General features: G+C 46.7%; 1 protein-coding gene across 8 annotated transcripts in view; it reads left to right on the top strand.

Moving 5' to 3' along the window:
• Nav2 (neuron navigator 2) overlaps positions 1-19269 on the top strand; it is a 375768-nt gene that overhangs the window by 290529 nt on the left and 65970 nt on the right. For all 8 annotated transcript variants that reach the window (XM_047518211.1, XM_047518214.1, XM_047518210.1 and 5 more), the window contains 2 exons: positions 11666-11804; positions 18861-19152. In XM_047518211.1, coding sequence (XP_047374167.1) covers positions 11666-11804; positions 18861-19152 — 431 coding nt within the window. The remainder of the gene's footprint in view (positions 1-11665; positions 11805-18860; positions 19153-19269) is intronic.

Below are 19269 nucleotides of genomic sequence, written 5' to 3'. Positions count from 1 at the left end.
ATTTATGAGTCCTGAAAGGAGAAGATGTACACCCAGCATGTTAATGCTGACCCAAGCTGTTGGCACTAGCTCTTCACGTGTGTGCCTGGGGTGCCTGATTAGCAGGAACTGGGCCTCTCTTGAGTTGTAGAACTGATTCTTTGTATAACTATTTATTTATTTATTTATTTGGGGACTGGGAATTGAACCTAGGAGTACTTTACCACAAAGCTATATCTCCAGTCCTTTTTATCTTTATTTTGAAGACAAGGACTCACTAAATTGCTGAGGGTCTTGCTGAGTGTCTGAGGCTGGTCTCGAATTTGGCCATCCTCCTGCCTCTTGACCTCAATTCCCTCCCTTTCCCCTTTACCTTAGAGAGGGGCAGATTAAGAGCAAGCTCCTGACAAACTACATAAAAAAGACAGCCACCTCTCTGGCTGCCCTAGGGGCAATGAATTTAATTCCTGGATCCCTAAGATGTATTGGGAGTTAAATGTGTGTGTTTGGGGGTGGGGTTAGAGGAGCTGGGTCCCTGCAGCACATTCCACCTACCTAGACTTAAGGCAGGAAACCAACATCCTGACTGGGATTTGTCCCCCTTAACTCCCCCCCACCTTATTTTTATGTTTTTAAGTTTTGTGACAGGGTCTCACTAGTTGCCCATGCTGACCTCAAACTTGTGATCTTCCTGCCTCAGCCTCTCAGGTCTCTGGGATCACAGGTGTGAGGCACCTCACCCACACCGGGCACCTCACCTTCTTTTCTTTAACTACTTAGAGTTGTCTTAGTATAACTTTATTCCATGAAGGTGTCTGGAGCTTGTATAGCAGGTGGAAGTCCTGAGATCCTACATGGTGCTGATCTGTGTAAAAGCATCTTTACCTTTCCTTACATTGAATCAATATGTTTAAGAGGAGCTTCAGTTTCAGAATCAGATAGATCTGAGTTCGAATCAAGCTCTGTTTATTAGCTCAGGCACTCTGGGCAGGTCACTTAGCTTCTGTAGGCTCCACTATCCACATCTATAAAAAGGGGACCTTAAGAGTTTGTCCCTAATAAGGTACTGGAGAGGCATTTATGGATTGATGTGTAAAGTTCCTAGCATGGTGCCTGGAACCCATTATTAATACCCTTCACCGTGCTTAAGTGTTCACTGTGATTAGCCGTAATATGCTGAATTCTGTCAGTGTTTAGGAGGAACATCTTCTGGTAAACAGAAAACCAGGATGGGCTCATTGAGATCCTTGGCAAAAGCTGGGGGCCGGCAGTGGCCCAAGCATGAGCAACCCTCTCTTGAGGAGCCTTGGAGAAGAGAGGGCTTTGTGTAGCTGAGGTCAGCAGACATGCTGGTGCCGATTGTAACAATGAGGGGCTCAGGCATCCGGACCAAAGCTCTGGGGTTTCTAACTAGAACAAGCCCCTGAAACCAAAGGGAGGAATTTCACGCCTACTCAGGGGACCACCTACTTGCCCAAGGAATGAGTTACAAAATTGGTACAAAGGTGCTGTGGGGTGAAACTCAAGCCAGGAACCTTCTGATTGCTGCTAAATCCCCTTGGAGCCCTCTTTATGGGGTTCATGTTTCCCTCTCTCCACCCCAAATGACTGGCCTTGCACCTGGCACCGTCTGTAGAAGCTGCTTCTCTCCTGGGACACTGTCCATTTATGGCAGCAAGGAGCAAGTTCTCACATTAGACTCTGTCATGTATTTCATAATGCGGGCCTGCACCCCCCGCCCGAGTCCTTGCAGGCTCCCTGCCTTCTGGCCTCAACTGACGTGAGCTGGTTATCTCTGAGCTGCCTGGAGATCTACACACGCTGAGCTGCTCTGCTCTGCTCCAGCAAAAGGCTTCTGAGGATTGGGTGTTCTGAGCACTGTACCACACTGGAGGAAAGCTGGGTTCCTGGGAGTGAAGGTGCTCTGACTAGGTAAACGGCATAACCAGGATTCACACACAAATCTGTTTTCCTACGTTCTGCAGAGTTGTGTTGCCTCTATCTGGAGCCTCCTAAGTTTGGTTGTACCCTTGTCTACTACTAGGTGAAACAAAATTTGCTGGTATTAGTGTCTAAATTCTGTCTTTGCATTAATTCATATTCAGGTTCTTGGTCATCTTGCCCTAGTACTGCAAACCATGTAGGGACCTAGAGAGAAGTAGCTTGCTTGTTTTTTTTTTTTTTTTTTTTTTTTTTTTTTTTTTTTTTTGGTTTTCCAGGGCAGGTTTTGTTGGGGATTGAACTAAGGGCTTCACACATGCTAAGCAGGTGCTCTACCACTGAGCTAAGTCCCCAACCCGTTTATGCCTTTGAATTCAAGTAACTATGTCTTTGAGACATCAAATACATGTGATAGAAATGTATCCAAGTGTGTAAAAATAAATAAACAAAATGGTCTGACAACTTTTGGATCTGCTTTAACGTAGCCTAATTGTACAACCCTCCCTTGGGCCTATTTTCTCCAAACCTCCATTTCCTTATCTCTGAAATGGGTATGGTGTTAGTATCTATCTCATATTACCTGGGAGAAAACATCTTAAGTAACAACTGGTCCAGACACAAAAGAAAATATTAATAAGGTTAGTTATTGTGTTTATCATAGAGTTATAAGGACAAAGTGAAATAATGCATGTAGTGAAATTATCACTATTGACATGTAGCGAATTAAGGTCTGGCACAACTTTAAACTTCAGTTAAAGTTGACTATTATTATCATTAATAAAGTTAGAATATGTAAGGTAGGACTCTGCTTGGGGGCCTTGTGCAGCCTTTGAAGGTGATTTCCTTAATAGGCCCTGGCAGTGGTTAGAGGAGAAGATGCCCCAGCAAACCTCCTGGGGGAGAAATAGTTAACATACCTGTTTGGTGGGAAATGTTGGTAGCCAAACCCTTTCGCTTCCCCAGAGGTTACACTCCTGAGCTTACTTGGGGCTTGCTCACTCATCCACACCAAAGGATCTCATTCCGCTCAGGCCCTGGGGTTTCAGGGGAACAATTGCCTTGAACAATAGCCAGAAACAAGTTCTACCAGTCTGGGATTTTTCCAACTGAATGCAACTGTCCTGCAGGGACACAGGGACTTGTGAGGGTCTCTGGTATGATTCCTGAGCAGAAATGGAAAACTGAGCAGGTAAGGCCGAGCATAGTCCCCAGGACTTTATTCACCCAAGGGAAAGAGACTGGAGAGTGGCGGGGGTGGGGGCAGGCGGTGTGCACAGCCCAGACTGTTTCTGAGAACACTAAGGGCCTCCAGGAAGCCCACGGAGTCTTTGGAGTTTGGAGAAGATCTTTGCTTTATGAAGACTACTTTTCAGAACCATAGTTATACTCTGCTAACAGGCTGCAGTTTTATTAGCAGAGAAGAACTAATATCTATCTGCAATCTGATTTCTTTTTACAGCATCATTTAGCATGTCTTTCCCTTGAAGAAACAACATGATCTCTCAGGGAGTCCATTTGAAAAGCATAATGACCCTCCCTCCTTCTGGATCCTTCAGTTACTCCTCTACTCCCAGTCTTTTGCCAAGAGCCAGGGTGTGTAAATCCTAGTGGAAAAATCTATTTAATCATCCCTCTAATCTTGAGGTTCTATTTTGCTTTTTTTGATTCACGAGAGAGGAAGTTGTAAATATAATATCACATGAATTCAGGACCATTACAGATTCTTCCTACTTTTAGCTACCCTCTGAAACAGCCCCATATTAAAAATGTGCCGAGTTAGAGATGGGTTCTCAGGAGTCATGATGAAGTCATTTCTGCCTCCTGGGTTCTACCAATGCTTGTTCCCCACGACACTGAGGCAAAGCAGGACGTGTGCAAAGCTGAAATAATTTATGACTCTTTCACCTGCGCTTTTCATAGCAGATAGCTTGTATTGGGACTGTTGAAATTGTACTTTAAGCCCTGAGTGGCATTTGAATTCCTGACACAGTGATGTAAGCAGCTCTTGGAAAACTCTGAAACTGGATCTCCTAGTTTAACAGCCCCTTTCCTTTTTGATGTATTTTCCGGTAACTTTTGTGGACTTCTTTCTCTTCATATCTGTATTTCCTCAAGAGGTAGTAGGCAAACAGTTTGAGGCTTGGAGGGCCTCAGTTCTGGTTAAAGCAGGACATTTTGGCCACAGTGGAATTTCTTCTTGATATGCTTGGTTGCCATCTTTGGAAGAGGACCTTTTGCAATTAGACTGGTTAGCAGTGGAGATTTGGGAGCTGATCTGTATATACTCTATCTTTGTGCCACTGTAGGCTTTGCCTTTCTGATGAGCTGGAAGGCTGCGGGGAGCCATTACACCCTGGTTGGAAATCCAGGGCCTTGCACATGCTAGGCAAATGAAAGCTCCGCCACTGAGCCACATCCCCAGCCCCGAATTCATCCTTCTGATCTGCTCTGGGTCCTGAGCATCCATTTCCTCCAGGAGAAAAATGGGCGTGGAATAATGTGCCTATACAGTTTAACATAATGCCTGGTGTAGCCAGGGACACTTGGCAAGATTGTGCCCTGTTTCTTAGTGTTTAAATAGCATGGCCTGTTACAGATTCACTATTGTGAGTTGGTCATAGTGATTCCATTCCAGGGTTTGCAAATTCACCTTGCAGGGCCATGCAGGTAGCATTTGTGACTGAGAAGGCTCACGTGGGAATTGGGTCAAAGGGGAGAGCACTCGGTCTAAAAGGGCAGTTACCGCTCAGGACTAGTTAATTGTGCCAGATGTATAAGATATTCGCACCCATTTTATATGTTTAAAAGAATCTGCGTGGGCTTTCAAAATAGTGATCTGAGGGGTGAAATCAGCAGTGAGGAACTCTGGAGATTAGGAAATGGAGTTACCTGTTTGGCAACTGTGTGGGAGGAGATGCTTCATAAGACCTTCACTGTGCCTGTTTTTCTTCCTACCAGCTTTTAAACTCAGGATGCCAGGCAGAGAGGAACCTTTGGGATGGCTTAATCCAGCTCCTTTCTTATATAGATGAGGAACCTGGGGCCTGGAGAGGACAGGACTTGTCTGAACTGCCCCAGAACTATCCTCTGGGGAAGGCTGGGGTGAGTGAGGCCTGGCTGTCCAGGCTCCTTGCCTTTGCCACATTCCTGCTTGGAGCTGAGAGCAGTCTAGCAGAGAGCATGAGTGCTTGGACTTTGGAACCTGTCAGATTCTTTGTGTTGGGACTTGGTTGGTGGATGTAGAAATGCTGTCTGGACCCAGTGCAGTTTGCGTTTGGTGACCTTTGCTCAACTCCCTGTTTAGCCTTCCATTTCTGTCTGAGCTGTGTTCCTGTCTGTCCCATCCATTGGGTTTGCAGCCACAGTTGAGGAGGACTGAGTCATAACTGGGTCTCCATTGCCTCCCTCAGTGCTTGGCACCTAGAGGGCGCTGGCTGCCTGAATGAGATGAGTAAGTGAATTCAGGGGCCCCAACTTTGCAAATATGTTGAGTTTACAAGTCTTGAAGAAAAATAAGAGTTTAGTGGGATTCTTTCTGCCCACCCATTATCTAAAAGTAGGTGAAGATCATTTTTAAGGCTGAGCACTTATAAATCCAGTTAAACCCTTGCCTGACGGTGAACAGTGTAGGATGTTTCATTGAGAAAGAGGTACATAGCTCTACATGGCTTGGAAATGATTTTAGGTTGATTATTCTCATGAATCAATGGAAGCATCATCTTCTCATTTCTCTTGATGTCTCAACCAAGCAATTTATCAGGCATACTATGATACGTTGACTGGAAATCATTTAAAAAAAAAATCTGGAGAAAGCAGCCAAGCCCTGTGTCACATTTTAGTCTCCAGGCAGTGGTCCTGGGTGGTTCTGTTTATTTCCCAATGCTGTCTCCCTAACATTTTCCAAGCAATGTTGGCACATCTCTGAAAGTCTTATAGTGTAGAACGAAGGTGAACCTTCATGGGAAAAACTGGAGACAGGACATAGTGCTGTCTGGGGTTCATTTTTTCTTCTGGCCATTCATATAAAAATCATTCACTTGAAAACGAAACCTTTAATAAAATTTGTTAATATAGAAGAGTACCTTTATACCCCACAATAACTTCTTAGAGTTAATTCTCCAAGGTTTAGGTTTAATTTTCAACTTACTGAAGTCTTTATTTTTAAACCTGGATTTTCTTACAAATCTCTTCTGTAAATTCAGGATTTTTTGTATCAGTTAAGTTTGTTTCCACTAGTTATTGATTGGCATTTCATTACTTCAGGCTCAACAGATTGAATTGCCCTAAACAATTAATACTATTTGCAAACTTGGATAATTAGATTGTCCTAAACATTTTAGACTGCATTCATAAATTTAACATACCTGCTTCTCTAAAGCTCCTTAGATGCCTGGCAGGGTGGTTGGTGACTGAGCAAGCAGTCTTTCTAAGCATGAACTCTTGCAAGTTGAATAAGTTAAAATTATAAATGTCAAATTATTATCTTAAATATATAGATTCTCTGTGTAATCTTAATCCAGTTTTTAAATCTTTCATCTTAAAAATCTTAAGTCAAAAACTGATACTTTATATACAATGGAATATTACTCAGCCATAAAGAATAATAAAATCATGGCATTTGCAGGCAAATGGATGAAATTGGAGAATATCATGCTAAGTGAGATAAGCCAATCTCAAAAACCCAAAGGACGAATGATCTCTGATAAACGGATGATGATACATAATGGGGGGTGGGAGGGAGGCAAGAAGGGAGGAAGGAGGGACTGTTTAGAGGGAAAAGAGGGGTGGGGTGAAGGGAAAAAAATAACAGAATGAATCAAACACCATTATCCTATGTAAATGTATGACTACACAAATGGTATGCCTCTACTTCATTTACAAACAAAGAAACAAGTTGTACCCCATTTGTTTACAATAAATTAAAAAAAAAACTGATACTTATGGGGCTAGAGTTGTAGCTCAGTGGTAGAGTGTTTACCTAGCATGTGTGAGGCACTGGGTTCAATTCTTAGCACCACATATAAATACATGAATAAAATATAGGTCTATTGACATCTAAAAATATATTTTTTAAAAAAATGATACTTGTAAAAATGACAAAATTATTTTATAATATCCTCTAATATGCCACGTATCCTTTTCTCAATGTTCTTTTATTTTTAGTCGTAGATAGACACAGTACCTCTATTTTCTTATTTTTATGTGGTGCTGAGGATGGAACCCAGTGCCTCAAGCATGCGAGGCAAGTGCTCTAATAGTGAGTTACCCTCAGCCCCCACCCCGTGTTCTTTTAAGTGATATAAATGCACAGAGATCAACCCAGTGATCACAGTCATTATCTTAAATATTCATATTTTAATTTATTTTGCCATTGTAAAACCCTTCCCAAGCTTTCAAACCATATGCTTCCACTAAGGATACAGGACCAATGTATGAGCCCACCAGAGATGATAACTCAGTAGGGTTTAAAGCCAGCACCCAGGAATGGTCAGATCAGATTCCAGAATGATTGTTCCAGAGTCCTGGTGGAATACCCTGATTCTTTCTGCTGTTTCATTGGGGTTCCCCTGGGCCTCTTCCCTGGAATTTCAGTTCATCACACAGTAGACACACAGCCTCTGGGTTTCTTACCTCTTTCGACATTTATCATCTATCACCCAGTTTGAACCTATGGACTCTTGTACGTCACCCCTGGTTATATCTGATTCCTTTTATTGCCTGATTGATTCAATGATGTCCTTCCTGCTTGAATGAATTCTGCATGGTTTCCACATTTTTTCCTGACTCTCATCTACATATCTAGAGTTATGTCACATACAAATTGCAATTCCCCATTAGGAAGCATGAGTATACCAAATGACAAACCTGAGCCAAATAGTTTTGAGTAAAAGAAGGGAATGTACTACTTCCCACATTTGGGCCTTACAGGAGTGCTTCAGGTGTGGCTCAATACAGGAACTCAAGGCATGTTAAGGGGATATTTCTATTCCTTTCAACTCTGTAACCCTCCCCTCTGTGCCAGCTTCCTTCTTAGGCGGGTAAGAATGAAGCAGCCACATGTGCATTTTTCATTCTTAGCATCTCTCCTGTGGTCCTGCACATTTGGGAAGCACTACTTTAAACCGAGCTGCAAGCTCATTACTGGCCATCATAGCTGTCCAGGTGTTTGTGTACCCTGTGAATGTCCAAGAGCATAAAAGAGGCAGCTCTTGGCCCCTGTCCCTGCTCTGACATCTCATGGGTCTAATTTTCCTTAGAATTCGTTTTGGGACTCATTGACCTAGTCTTGGCGGCTCCTGACCATGCGTACTTTGGATTTGGGGGTGAGATCCAGAGATAAAGGAGACATGGCTGGTTTTCCAAGAGCAGGACAGCCTTGGGTTCTGACACCCAGACAGCTCTGGGGAATATCAGGCCGCCGTTGCTAGACACGGGCTTCTCTAGGCCCCTCATCCTTATCTTGAGTTTTCCTCTCCCTCTCTTCCGTGGAGTCCATCATAGCCTGTCCCTCTGCTAGGCCAGCTCGACTACAGGAACATCCTGTAACTCAGGGGTTGCCTCCAAACGTTCCAGGCACTGACTGATGAGGGAAGGACGTGTGTGCGTCAGGTGCCACTGGCCCCTCTGCAATAGCATATCAGTGTTGAAAGGCCGTTGAGGGGGAGGGACGGGTACAATTTCAAAGCACAAGATCTGGGACTTGGATTCATGGGCATCTGTTCCTGACTTCCCTCCCTCCTCCCACCAGCCACGCTCCTCTCCTATCAGTCCCCCTTTCTTCTTTATCAGATTATAAGACGTTTTTAGATACAGTAAATTCCTAACCCAAAAGAACAGATGTAATAAAAGACTCATGGAATTTTCTTGTAATCGTGAGAGGAAATTTGAGTCCGTCTCCATATGTGACGCTTTCCCCAACAAAGCCTCATGTGGTCGCCAGGCGAGGTGAAACTGAGGCACAGAAGTTGTGGCCTGTCAAAGAATTATGTGGGGAGGCAGCTGGGCTCAGAATCCACAGCTGGGGACGAGCTGGCCACAGAAACTTGCCCTGAGTCTCTGCCACACATGATGAGCCCAGGAGGTATTCAATAAGCACATGCTGCACCTCTGGAGGTGGCTCCCAAGTAAACCTGACATTGCTGCAACACCTTCCTGACTCTTCTCACGGCCTCAGTTTCCTCATCCTTTACAAGGGCGGTAGCCACCTGCCGGAGTGAGTCTGAGAGGTGGTGAGTAGTTGGCCTGTGCTCCTCAAGTGACCGCTTTCGTTGTGAAAGGTGGGAGGAGACAGAGGAGAAGGAACACGTGTTCTGAAATTGGACAGTTTTGCCTTTTTAACTCGGTTCCAACCTGGCCTGCATGCCATGATCAGTACACTTGTTCCTTCAGCCTTGATTTCTTCATTTGTAAAGTGGGCAGGATAACACCTACCTTGCAGGCATGATGAAAGAATTGGAGAAACATAATAATGTATTTAAAGCTCCTGGCACAATGCCTGGTTCATAGAAAGTACTTCATAGTTATCACTGAGCGAGCCCCGTGCATTTTGGAAAGGTAAAACAGACTTTCCTATAGAGACTAATAAGGAAACCCTCAGAGCAGAGGGAAGCTGAATCTAATGCAAATGGGAGGGACCATTTAGGAACTCAGATTCAGGGATGACCTGCAGAAGGCTCCACAGGGAGAATCTGGACTAGCAGGGAAGGCTGGGCAAAGGAAGCAGAAGTACCTGATCCAAGTTTGCGGGACCCTGGGACCCTTGCAGATTCACCTTCACAAGTAACTCCCTTGCCCTTGAACTCTCACCCTCCTGGCCTCATCCTGCCACTTGGGAATCACCTTCATGCCTTTCTCCTGTGTCTTTCCATGGAATTTTCCAGGGTGGCTCTTGGAAGCTAAATGAGAACGTCCAAGAGAGAGGCAGGGAAGGCAGTTTTCACCAAGCCAGACAGAGCTCAGGACGTAGAAGCAGACGTCTTAGAAGCTGGTAGAATGGACTGAGTTTTGCGCCTGCGTTTGTTGACAGTGCTCCTGGTTTGCAAAAACCTCGGTCGCCCAGCATTTCCCAGGCTTCACGCAGCCCCTTGGCGTGGCTTTCAGCGAGACTCACCGTGGAAGGCCGAGAGGTGGAATAAAGTGGTGAAGTCATCGCTTCACCATCAGACCTGCCATTCCTGGCGTGTGGCCTTGGACCAGTGTTCCTGGCCTCCCAAGTCTTGGCTTCCTCCTGGGGAAGGACGCCAAGTCATGATGGTGTGTACTGAGGACTGACATAGTGGAAAGTGTCTGGCGTCACAGTAGGGAGACCGGCTCAGGAGTCTGAATGACTGGATCTCCATCCGCTGCTCTGCTTGCTAGCCGTCTGGTGTCACGCAGGGTGTCTTGCTTTCCTAAGCCTCAGTTTCTCCACTAGTACAATAGAAAAACAATAATACCTGTCCCTTGCTACTGGGTCCACTACTGCAGTGTCATATTGCTGTTGGAGGCTCACTCCTGTGAGTTTCAGTCAGCAAGTATTTATTGAACACCTGCCACCTCAAAAATGAGAAAATACAACTGAGTGGGGTGAGGGGCTTGAGAAGTAATGGTGTGTCTCTCTGAGGAGGTGGCACTTCAGCTGGGATCTGAAAGATAGGTATAAAGGGATCAGTGTCCAGCAAGAGACAACCAATGCAAAGCCCTGAAGGCAAGAACAGTCTTGACTTACAGGAGTCAAACACTGCTGTTCAGAGGCCATGAGTGCATGGTAGAGAGGGGGCTGAGCAACAAGGCTGGAGAAGGCCAGGGCAGAGGGGTCTTGAGGCCATCGTAGGAGTTTGGACATTAACACCTGAGAGGCAGTTCTAGGATCCGATTTATATTCCAGAAGGTCATGTTGGTTGCCAGACAGAGAATGGATTGTTAGGAAGCAGACAGAGTACACAGACCAGCTGGCCTGTTTTCAGTAACCCAAGCAAAACTGACAGCACCCTTGACTTCAGGGTGACAAGGTACAGAGAGCTGCGTACATTTGGATATATTTTGCAAAGAGAGGTGGTAGGATCCAATGCTAGATTAAATGTGCTGGTGGTATTGGGAGATTGGGAGACAATAAAAAGAGAAGAAAAAAAAAAAGAATCATTGCTAGGTGGACTTGAACATGTGGTGGATGATCTCAATGGATGTGAGGGTTGGGAAATGAAAAAATCTACTTTAGATGTGTTCTAGGATACTGTTAGAATTACAGCTTATAATAGAATGGACGGTTTCTTTTGAGTATTACCATTTTCCTTCCCATGGCCTTCTGTTTCACAAGTGGAGTCCAGAAAATTCACATGGCAGCAGCATCTCTGCCCACTCTGGCCTCTGGGGAGAGGGGCCCATGATGGATCTCTGCCTGCGTGTTTGCTGCTTAAGTTCCTAAACTCACTGGTCCTCCTCCACCACTAGGCCTGGGAGGAGCAATTGGCTCATATGCAGTTCCTGAGGTGAAGCGGAGGGTGGGGCAGGACGTGGGTAGCCTCCTTGGCCTCCTCTCTTCATGGAAGCACCCATGCTTTGGGGCAGGTAAGTATCAGCCAGTTCACCCAGGTGTCAATTCAAAAGCGAAGGATGGAAGGAGATGAGTCACATCCAAGGCAGAAGAGCTTTGTCTGAGACATGGTGGCATAGGCTGGGCCTTTCCCGGGATGGTGAACATTTGTCTGCATCAGCCTGGGCTGGAACAGTGTGAGGTCCTGGTGCTCAGGAGTCTTTGTCTTGGCAGCTGGGATGACAGCAGCTCCGTCAGCAGCGGCATCAGCGACACCATAGACAACCTCAGCACCGATGACATCAACACCAGCTCCTCCATCAGCTCCTATGCCAACACACCAGCCTCCTCTCGGAGAAACCTGGATGTGCAGGTAAGAAGCATGGCGCCCTCCTCGGCTCCTCCCCTGGCCCTTGCAGCCAGGAGGCTAGGGTGTGTGGGCTGAGAAGCCCGTTTGGAGAAAGCAGAATCCCCAGGTGGGTGAGATGAGGCCCAGCCTCTGGCTCCCTGTGTGCTCATTTCCCCAACCCTGGCCTCCACCTATAAGGAAAGGGTCAGGCAGTGGAAACTGGGTCGGAGGCCTCTTCACTCCCATTAGTAGCCTGGGAGATCACATTTACTCCCTTGGCAACCTGCTTATAAAAACAAACAAAATGACGTTGGCTCTATTGGCAGATCTTAGCCTGGAGGCTGGAACCTGTCCCCTCTTTGCCACAAGGAGCTACTGCTATCCACAGGTGTCCCCTCTCTCAGGAGAGATGTGGGCAGAAACAGATATTGAGAACCCTGGGCCAGAAGACCAGTATGTCCTGGGCTGAAGTTGGGAACCGTCCGTCTGTGGTTCACGTACCCTGCCGATGCCCTTCATTTGGCCTAAGGTGTTAATTCTTTTAGACAAGACTCCACATCAAATTATGTTAAACTGCAATCATTTCACATGGAAGTATGTTTCAGATTTCTCTTAAAGAATCAGAAGCTATTGCTCCATGTGGCAACAGTGAACCCATGTGCAAGTGTCCCCCCTCTTTGGACTCATGCTATAGCTATCACCAGTCCACTGCACAACTTGAACATGCCCTCCTGGCCCTGGGGCAGCGCCTGCTTTAAACTCCCAGATTTTGTTTCAGGTGGAGTGCAGACTCACTTCGCCTCCTTGTCAGTGGTTGGTTCCAGGGAGCCCATTTACTAGTTGGGAAAATGAAGTGCTGTCTTCCCGGCTTGTCCCCAAGTTGGGGCTGACTGGCATGAGGACTGCTCAACTGTGGGACAGTGGCATCAGTGAAGCTCTTCCACAGTTGGGCCTTCCCAGTAGTGGGAGCTACTGTGGTGGGCGAACCCCTGGGAAAGTCTGGGACAGGCTCCCCGAGGGACCTGGAGGAGAGCAGGACATACAGGGCCACCTCCTCCACTCCCTTCCTTCCATGTCCTCTTCTTTTCTCAGCTGCTTTTTACTCCATACAGATAGAGGCTGCAGTGGAAATCTTTTTGCTTTCAAAGGCATCTCTTTCGGGTGGGTGTAGTGAAAGAACGTGTCAGTGTTGGGGGCGATTCTGTCCTCCAGAGACGGAGATGCTGACTGCGTGATGAAATGTGCAAGGTGCTGCTTTTAGAATTGCCTGTTGCTTCTTGTGTTGTCACTGTAGCCAGAGTTTGCAACTATTTGGGACGCAGCGATGGTAGGCTGTGATGGTTATATTTTTAAAAAATAGTACCCAGAAGGTGAAACAGGGCCATGGCATTTTGAGGGGTGCTGGGATGTTCTATATCCTGATCTGAGTGGCAGTTATATAAGCATGTTGCATGTTAATTTTATAAAACTCATTCTACTTATGATTGTGTGCTTCACCAAAAATCCATTTAATCGGGTGCAATGGTGCACACCTGTTATCCCAATGGCTCCAGAGGCTGAGGCAGGAGAATCGTGAGTTCAAAGCCAGCCTCAGCAGTGGTGAGGTGCTAAGCAACTCAGTGAGACCCTGTCTCTAAATAAAATACAAAATAGCGCTGTGGATGTGGCTCAGTGGCCAAGTGCCAATCCCCAGTACCCCCAAAAAATTCCATTTAAAAACATCAGGGCAATAGAAATCTTAGGGACTATTGGTGTATTCTGCATTGCTGTCCATCCAAGACCCACTTTTTCTATTTTTATTTTAATGTTTTAAATTCAGGTAGATTAATCAGAAAAAGACTACCCAATGAATAATAAACCTCTTACATCTCTTAAAATCACTTCTGATCTGGATCAACAGACATGTTGGTGTACACTTACTATTCATCAGGCAGCTCTTTCCAATAAATCTATCTGAATTTAAAATATTAGAATAAAAACTGAAAAAGTAGGTCTTGGAGTAACAGAAATGCAGACTGCACCGGTTGTTCCCGAGATTACTATTGCCATGGCGTCTTTAAATGAATTTTTAGTGACATTCCCTTTGTTCCTGTCCAGGGAGCATCTCAAAATATTTGAATCAGCATAACTCGCAGCCTCCCACCCTCCTCCCTCGCACCACTCTGAGGAATGCTAAGGGCCATTACTCCTCTCTGAGCGGCATCAAACAGCAGGAAGATGTGTGTGCACCCTTCCCAGAGCTACTCCTGGGCCGTGCGTGGCTCATTTGGGTTCCGGTCACGTGCTAGTGTACCCCGGGTGCATGGGCAGCACACAGGTCCCAGACAAGTCCTGGGGTGGTGCCACGTGTGTCCATTGGGAAAATAAGTGGAGGAAGGCTGCCTGCCTGGGTTTCACATCTGAGGAACAGGGATGCTATTGTCTGGAAAACATGAGGAGCAGCCTCAGGTAGTGATGGGCATAAGGGGAGGTGGAGAATGAGAGCAACCCCTGGGAATGGAGGTTCTCTTTGTCTTTGAGGGACTCTGTTCCCTTAGGGGCATTGAGAAGGGCTAAGGGTGCCCCCACAGGGCACTCATGGCCAGCTCTCCCACCCCAGGCCTCTGTGCACACAGCTCATTGGTGGGCTGTGCAAAGAATTCCCTGCTTGAGGCCGGAAAACCTGGACAGGTGTCCTCTAGGAGAGCTGGTGAGTCCAGGGCAGCCAAGCCATGGTGTCTGGGAGGAAAGGGGACCTGGAAGTCAGGTGGTCTTGGGTCAAGCTCTTCACTCTGTCATCCTTGGGTAAGCTAATCAACCTCTCCAGCCTCTGCCTCTCCATTCATAAAATAACAGTAATTTAACCTGCCTTGAAGGATGAGAGAGCCATATGGGCAGACTTCATCTGAAGTGCCCGGAATTTTGGAATTGCTCAGAATTCACTTGCTTCCTCCCTTTTTTCCTCTTTCCTTTCCTCTGGATTTCCTGTCCCTCTGTCTCCCTTTCCATTCATTTCACTAATATCTAGAAGTTTATGCTCTTCATGTCTTTTGTTTGCACTTTCAGAACAATTCATCACATGTTTTGCAGGATTGTATTTTGGGGACAATGTTTTGATGGCAGAGGGCTTTAAAACACACACCTCTCTCCCCCATATATTTATCTGTGCATCTGTGTCCTTCATCTTTCAGAGTCGTTGCTCAGTTTTGTGAAAGGCACCATTCCCAGTGCCAAGGTGCAAAAAGCATGTCAACATTCCCTCTCATTTTCAATGCCTGTGAATTTTTTAATAAAATATTCAGGGGGTAAAAGATAACTCGGTATCAGTTTATTTTTTTGCTACTCTGGGAGAAATAAAATTTTGAATTGTATGTACTCAAATGACCCTAGAGGTCTGAATATCCCCTGGATGTGGGGTACATTTAGCTGAAGATGAGGCAGGGCTCCTGTTTCTGCCCACCTGCTGGAAACTACTGCTAGTAACTTTGGGCAAGTTACTTTTCTTCCAACCTGTTTTTTCTATAAAACATGGATAATACAACCTCAGTATATGGAGGGACACAGTGCCTGACAAGACAAGAAGCAGGTGATGATGCTGAGGCCAATAATTATTTCTGTTATTACAGGAGCTCAAACTTAAGCCAGTACAGCATCTAGATGTGTAGGGGATTCGGGCATGAGGCAGCAGTGTCCCTCACATCTGGGGGCTTGTGGCCCAGTACAAGTGAGATCAGTATCCTGTCCACCTTCATGCAAGGCAAAAATGGTTTTATGCTAAAGGTGGATGACAGTGTGCCGGGGATTTGCCAAGGTGGGAGTGTTGATGATGGAAAGAGCCCCCCACATACGGCCCATTGAGCTCATCATCAGCTCTGTAAAAGAGTTGTTAATTCTCACCTCTGTTTTATACCAGACTGACAGTCTCAGAATTGGAAAGTGACTTCCTCCAGGGTCACACACAGCAAGCAAAAGGCAGCACCCAGTACTAGAACTAAAGTCCGTCAGACCCCAAAGCCCGAGCCTTCCTTCACACCACACCAGGCTTCCAGCCCCTCAGGCCTCACCTCTCGCTCTCAGGAGCCTGGCCTCCCCTCTCAGGTCCCTTCTGACTTGTTTGCCACTGTCCACTTGGCTGTTAAATGATGAAAGAGACTTCTACCTAGAGGCAAGAAGAAAATTCTTTGAAAGAAGGTGTTCTCATGGTGGCGATAGCCTGCAGAGGCTTCAAGGGAAGCCAGAGGGAAGAACTCTATACAGCCCCTGTGGCGGGCCTGCTGGCCCTCCTGCTCAAGCTCTGAGCACAGAGAGGCTGTTGACTCCCAAGAGGTGCCCCCAGTGGTTTGGCACATAGCTCAGAAAGGACTTGCTAAAGGAGATATGAACTCAAAGTTATTAGAATGTCCCAGGGCAGTTTGGAATAGTACTGGGAAGGCTACTGGCCTGGACCAAGTGGTGGGGATGTGATGGTTAAAGGGTTGTTTTTCCCAGAGGGAGAGAGTCAGGTCGTGGCCCTGGTTCAGGGGCATGTGTACTCTCTGTCATTGGTGGGATCAAGGGTCCCGCCCAGAGGCTAGGCTGGAGCTTCTCTAGGACTGGGATTGAGATCAACCAGCTGGCCAACCTGCTAGTATGGAGGAGCTCTACGAGGTATAGATATTAGGTGCTAATGGGTATGCAGAAATTCTCATATTCTTAAATTTATAATTAAGACAAGTTGTGTGGTATAGGGGTTAAAATGTGGGAATAGCAGTTTGATACCCTGGAATCCCTTCATCTCTTATTTCCTCACTGTGTGATCTTGGGCAGTTTCCTTTTCTACTCTGTGCCTCAGTTTTCTCATGTAAATTGGTGATATTAACTATTCCTCATGGTGTCTTGATGAGGATTAAATTAAGTGATGTATATTAAGCATTTAGCTTGGGACCTGGCACTTACTAAGTGCTCAGTTAGTTTTAGTTGTTGCTGCTACTGTTTTTAGAACCATTTCAATTTGACTGGGGGAGGTAGGTCTAAGAATTAAGGGAATAAATAATACCATAATCCAGGATGTGGAATGTGCTAAATTTTCAGCACCTCATTAGAGCATATTAGAATATGTAAGAATGTGCTTAAATGTAAGTGCCGTAAGGTTAAGGATTTGAATTAGTTCACTGCACTATTCCCAGTGCAAATAAGCTTGCCTGGCACATAGATGTTTCCAAAAAATATTTGTCAAGTGAATGCTTTCAAAATCAAGCTTTTTCCTGCCTCAGGGTCTTTGCACATGCAGTTCCTGCTGCCTGGTATTCTCTTCCCTAAACTCTCTCTCTTCTCATACTTTAGGGTCCTTTTTCCAAAAATTGTCACCTGACCGCCACTCACCCCTCCCATCATCACAACCTAAATTACATCAGTATCCGGGATATCTGTCCCAGACTTCCTGCTCATTTCCTGTTAAAGAGTCTTTATAATTCACAACCACACATTTATTTGTGTTTGTTTTCTCACTCTCTGCCGCTCTCTGACTATAAACTTCATAAGATGGGAATCAGTCTTATCCATGGATTCCCAGATCCTCCTTGGTTCCTGGTAAACAGCAGGCCTGAATGTGCCAGAAGTGTTCAGGGGAAGGAAACCCAGGGCTGAGCTAGTTGGGTTCCTTTTCTACTCAGGTGTAGAATGAAGACTGGACTGCTTACCTCCTTGCTCTCCTTCTCCCTTGGCAGGATCAGATGAGGTGGTTCTGTTGAAGTTTGTGCCTAAGTTCATTCATTTACTGGCCAGGACTTGTTGGGCCCCTGCTCCTTGCCCACAGAAGGGTGGGATCTCCCTTCTGTGTGTCCCATGCCCCGGCTGAGGTGGGCCTTCACAGTCAGGGAGATGTCATTATTTCCGGCTCCTCATACCTGGCTGGAGCTCAGTATATGGAGGGACCAAGCGCACAAAGGCACCCATACCATACGGTGGCTGTACTGGACCAGTGGAAGTCACAGGGGAGAAGGGGCTGGGGAGAGAGGCCAATAAACTTAGGCTGGCTGTCTGTCTTCAGCGTTTTGTCCTGTTCAGCCAGGGTATTCTGTGAGAAGGGGTTTGGGACCCCTGTTGCACGACACGTGTCAGGCCAGGTTTGCAAGTGTCCATCTTCGTTTCCCACCATGCTGTCCACTCTGGGTCCTCAGGTACGGCAACCATGGGACTCGTTTCTTTGTGTAGCCACCCTGAACGCACTGCTGACCTGCCTTCCGTTCACACCGCTGCTTCCCCCTCCTGGCGTCCTCGGCCTGGCCTTACCCCAGGCAGCCTCCAAAGCGTTCTGGTTTGCATTATGCCATTCAGGGCAGCTGATCATTAACATCACACTTCTGTCCCCTCCTGAGTTCCATGGTCAGCAGGTCAGGGTTCTTCCAAAGAAAGCTGGCTAATTATATTCCTTGTCGGAACAAAACCCCGCAAGGGGAGCGACTCAGCCGCCTATAAATGCAGCCAGGATGGGAGCAGCAATGTTGCCATTGAGGATTTGTCTCTTCTTGGTTCCGGCTCCCCTGAACCAGATGGAACCAGTGGCCACCTTTGCCTGCTAGCTCACCCGGGTGTGTCAGGCTGTGGCTGTGGGCTAGATCTGAATGTCTCTCTCCCTGCCCGTGGAGGCATAGGAAGCAGCAGAACAAAGGGAGCCGGCAGAGAGGCAGGAGGCTGGCTAGAGAGCCAGCTGCTGGGGCTGGAGGCTTGTGCCAAGTGGCAGAGCTGGTGCCACTCCTCCATCTGCTGTGCTGCCCCTACCCCAGGGCTTTTCCTCCTTTCTTTTCCCTGGTCCCTTTTACTCTCTTCCCTCACTCCCTTCTGAGGATTTCTTCTTCCAAACTTTTTAAGTAGTTTTTACTTATTTATTTTTTACAGTACAGGGGGTTGAACCCAGGGCCTCACACATGCTGGGCAAGTGCTCTACCGCTGAGCTACATCCCCAGCTTTTCCAAACTTTTCAAATCCAAACTTTTCAAAAGTAATTTTCTAATATATTTCCCCCTGCACAAATCCAGGGTACCAGACCTTTGGTGTGTAGAGCGAGGGCCACCCTGGCCTGGGACCTGGGGGAGGACTAATGCAGGGAGTCTCTGTTCACAGACTGACGCTGAGAAACACTCACAGGTGGAGAGGAATTCCCTGTGGTCTGGTGATGACGTCAAGAAATCAGACGGCGGGTCAGACAGCGGCATAAAGATGGAGCCCGGTTCCAAGTGGAGGCGGAATCCCTCTGACGTGTCCGACGAGTCTGACAAAAGCACATCGGGCAAGAGGAATCCCGTCATCTCCCAGACTGGCTCGTGGCGGCGAGGCATGACAGCTCAGGTGGGCATCACCATGCCAAGGACCAAGCCGGCTGCCCCGGCGGGCACACTGAAGACCCCGGGAACTGGTGAGTAAGAGGCCAGCACGTCTTGGATCTGCAGCTGCCAGTTTAGAAACCAAAACCATCGTAACTCTAGCAAGGACTTGACATTATAAATTCCTTCCCTGAGTTTAACCACCCACT

Source organism: Sciurus carolinensis, chromosome 11 (genome assembly GCF_902686445.1).
Source record: "Sciurus carolinensis chromosome 11, mSciCar1.2, whole genome shotgun sequence".
Taxonomy (NCBI): Eukaryota; Metazoa; Chordata; class Mammalia; order Rodentia; family Sciuridae; genus Sciurus; species Sciurus carolinensis.
The sequence above is the reverse complement of the archived record's forward strand: the minus strand, read 5'-3'. Positions and strand labels throughout refer to the sequence as shown.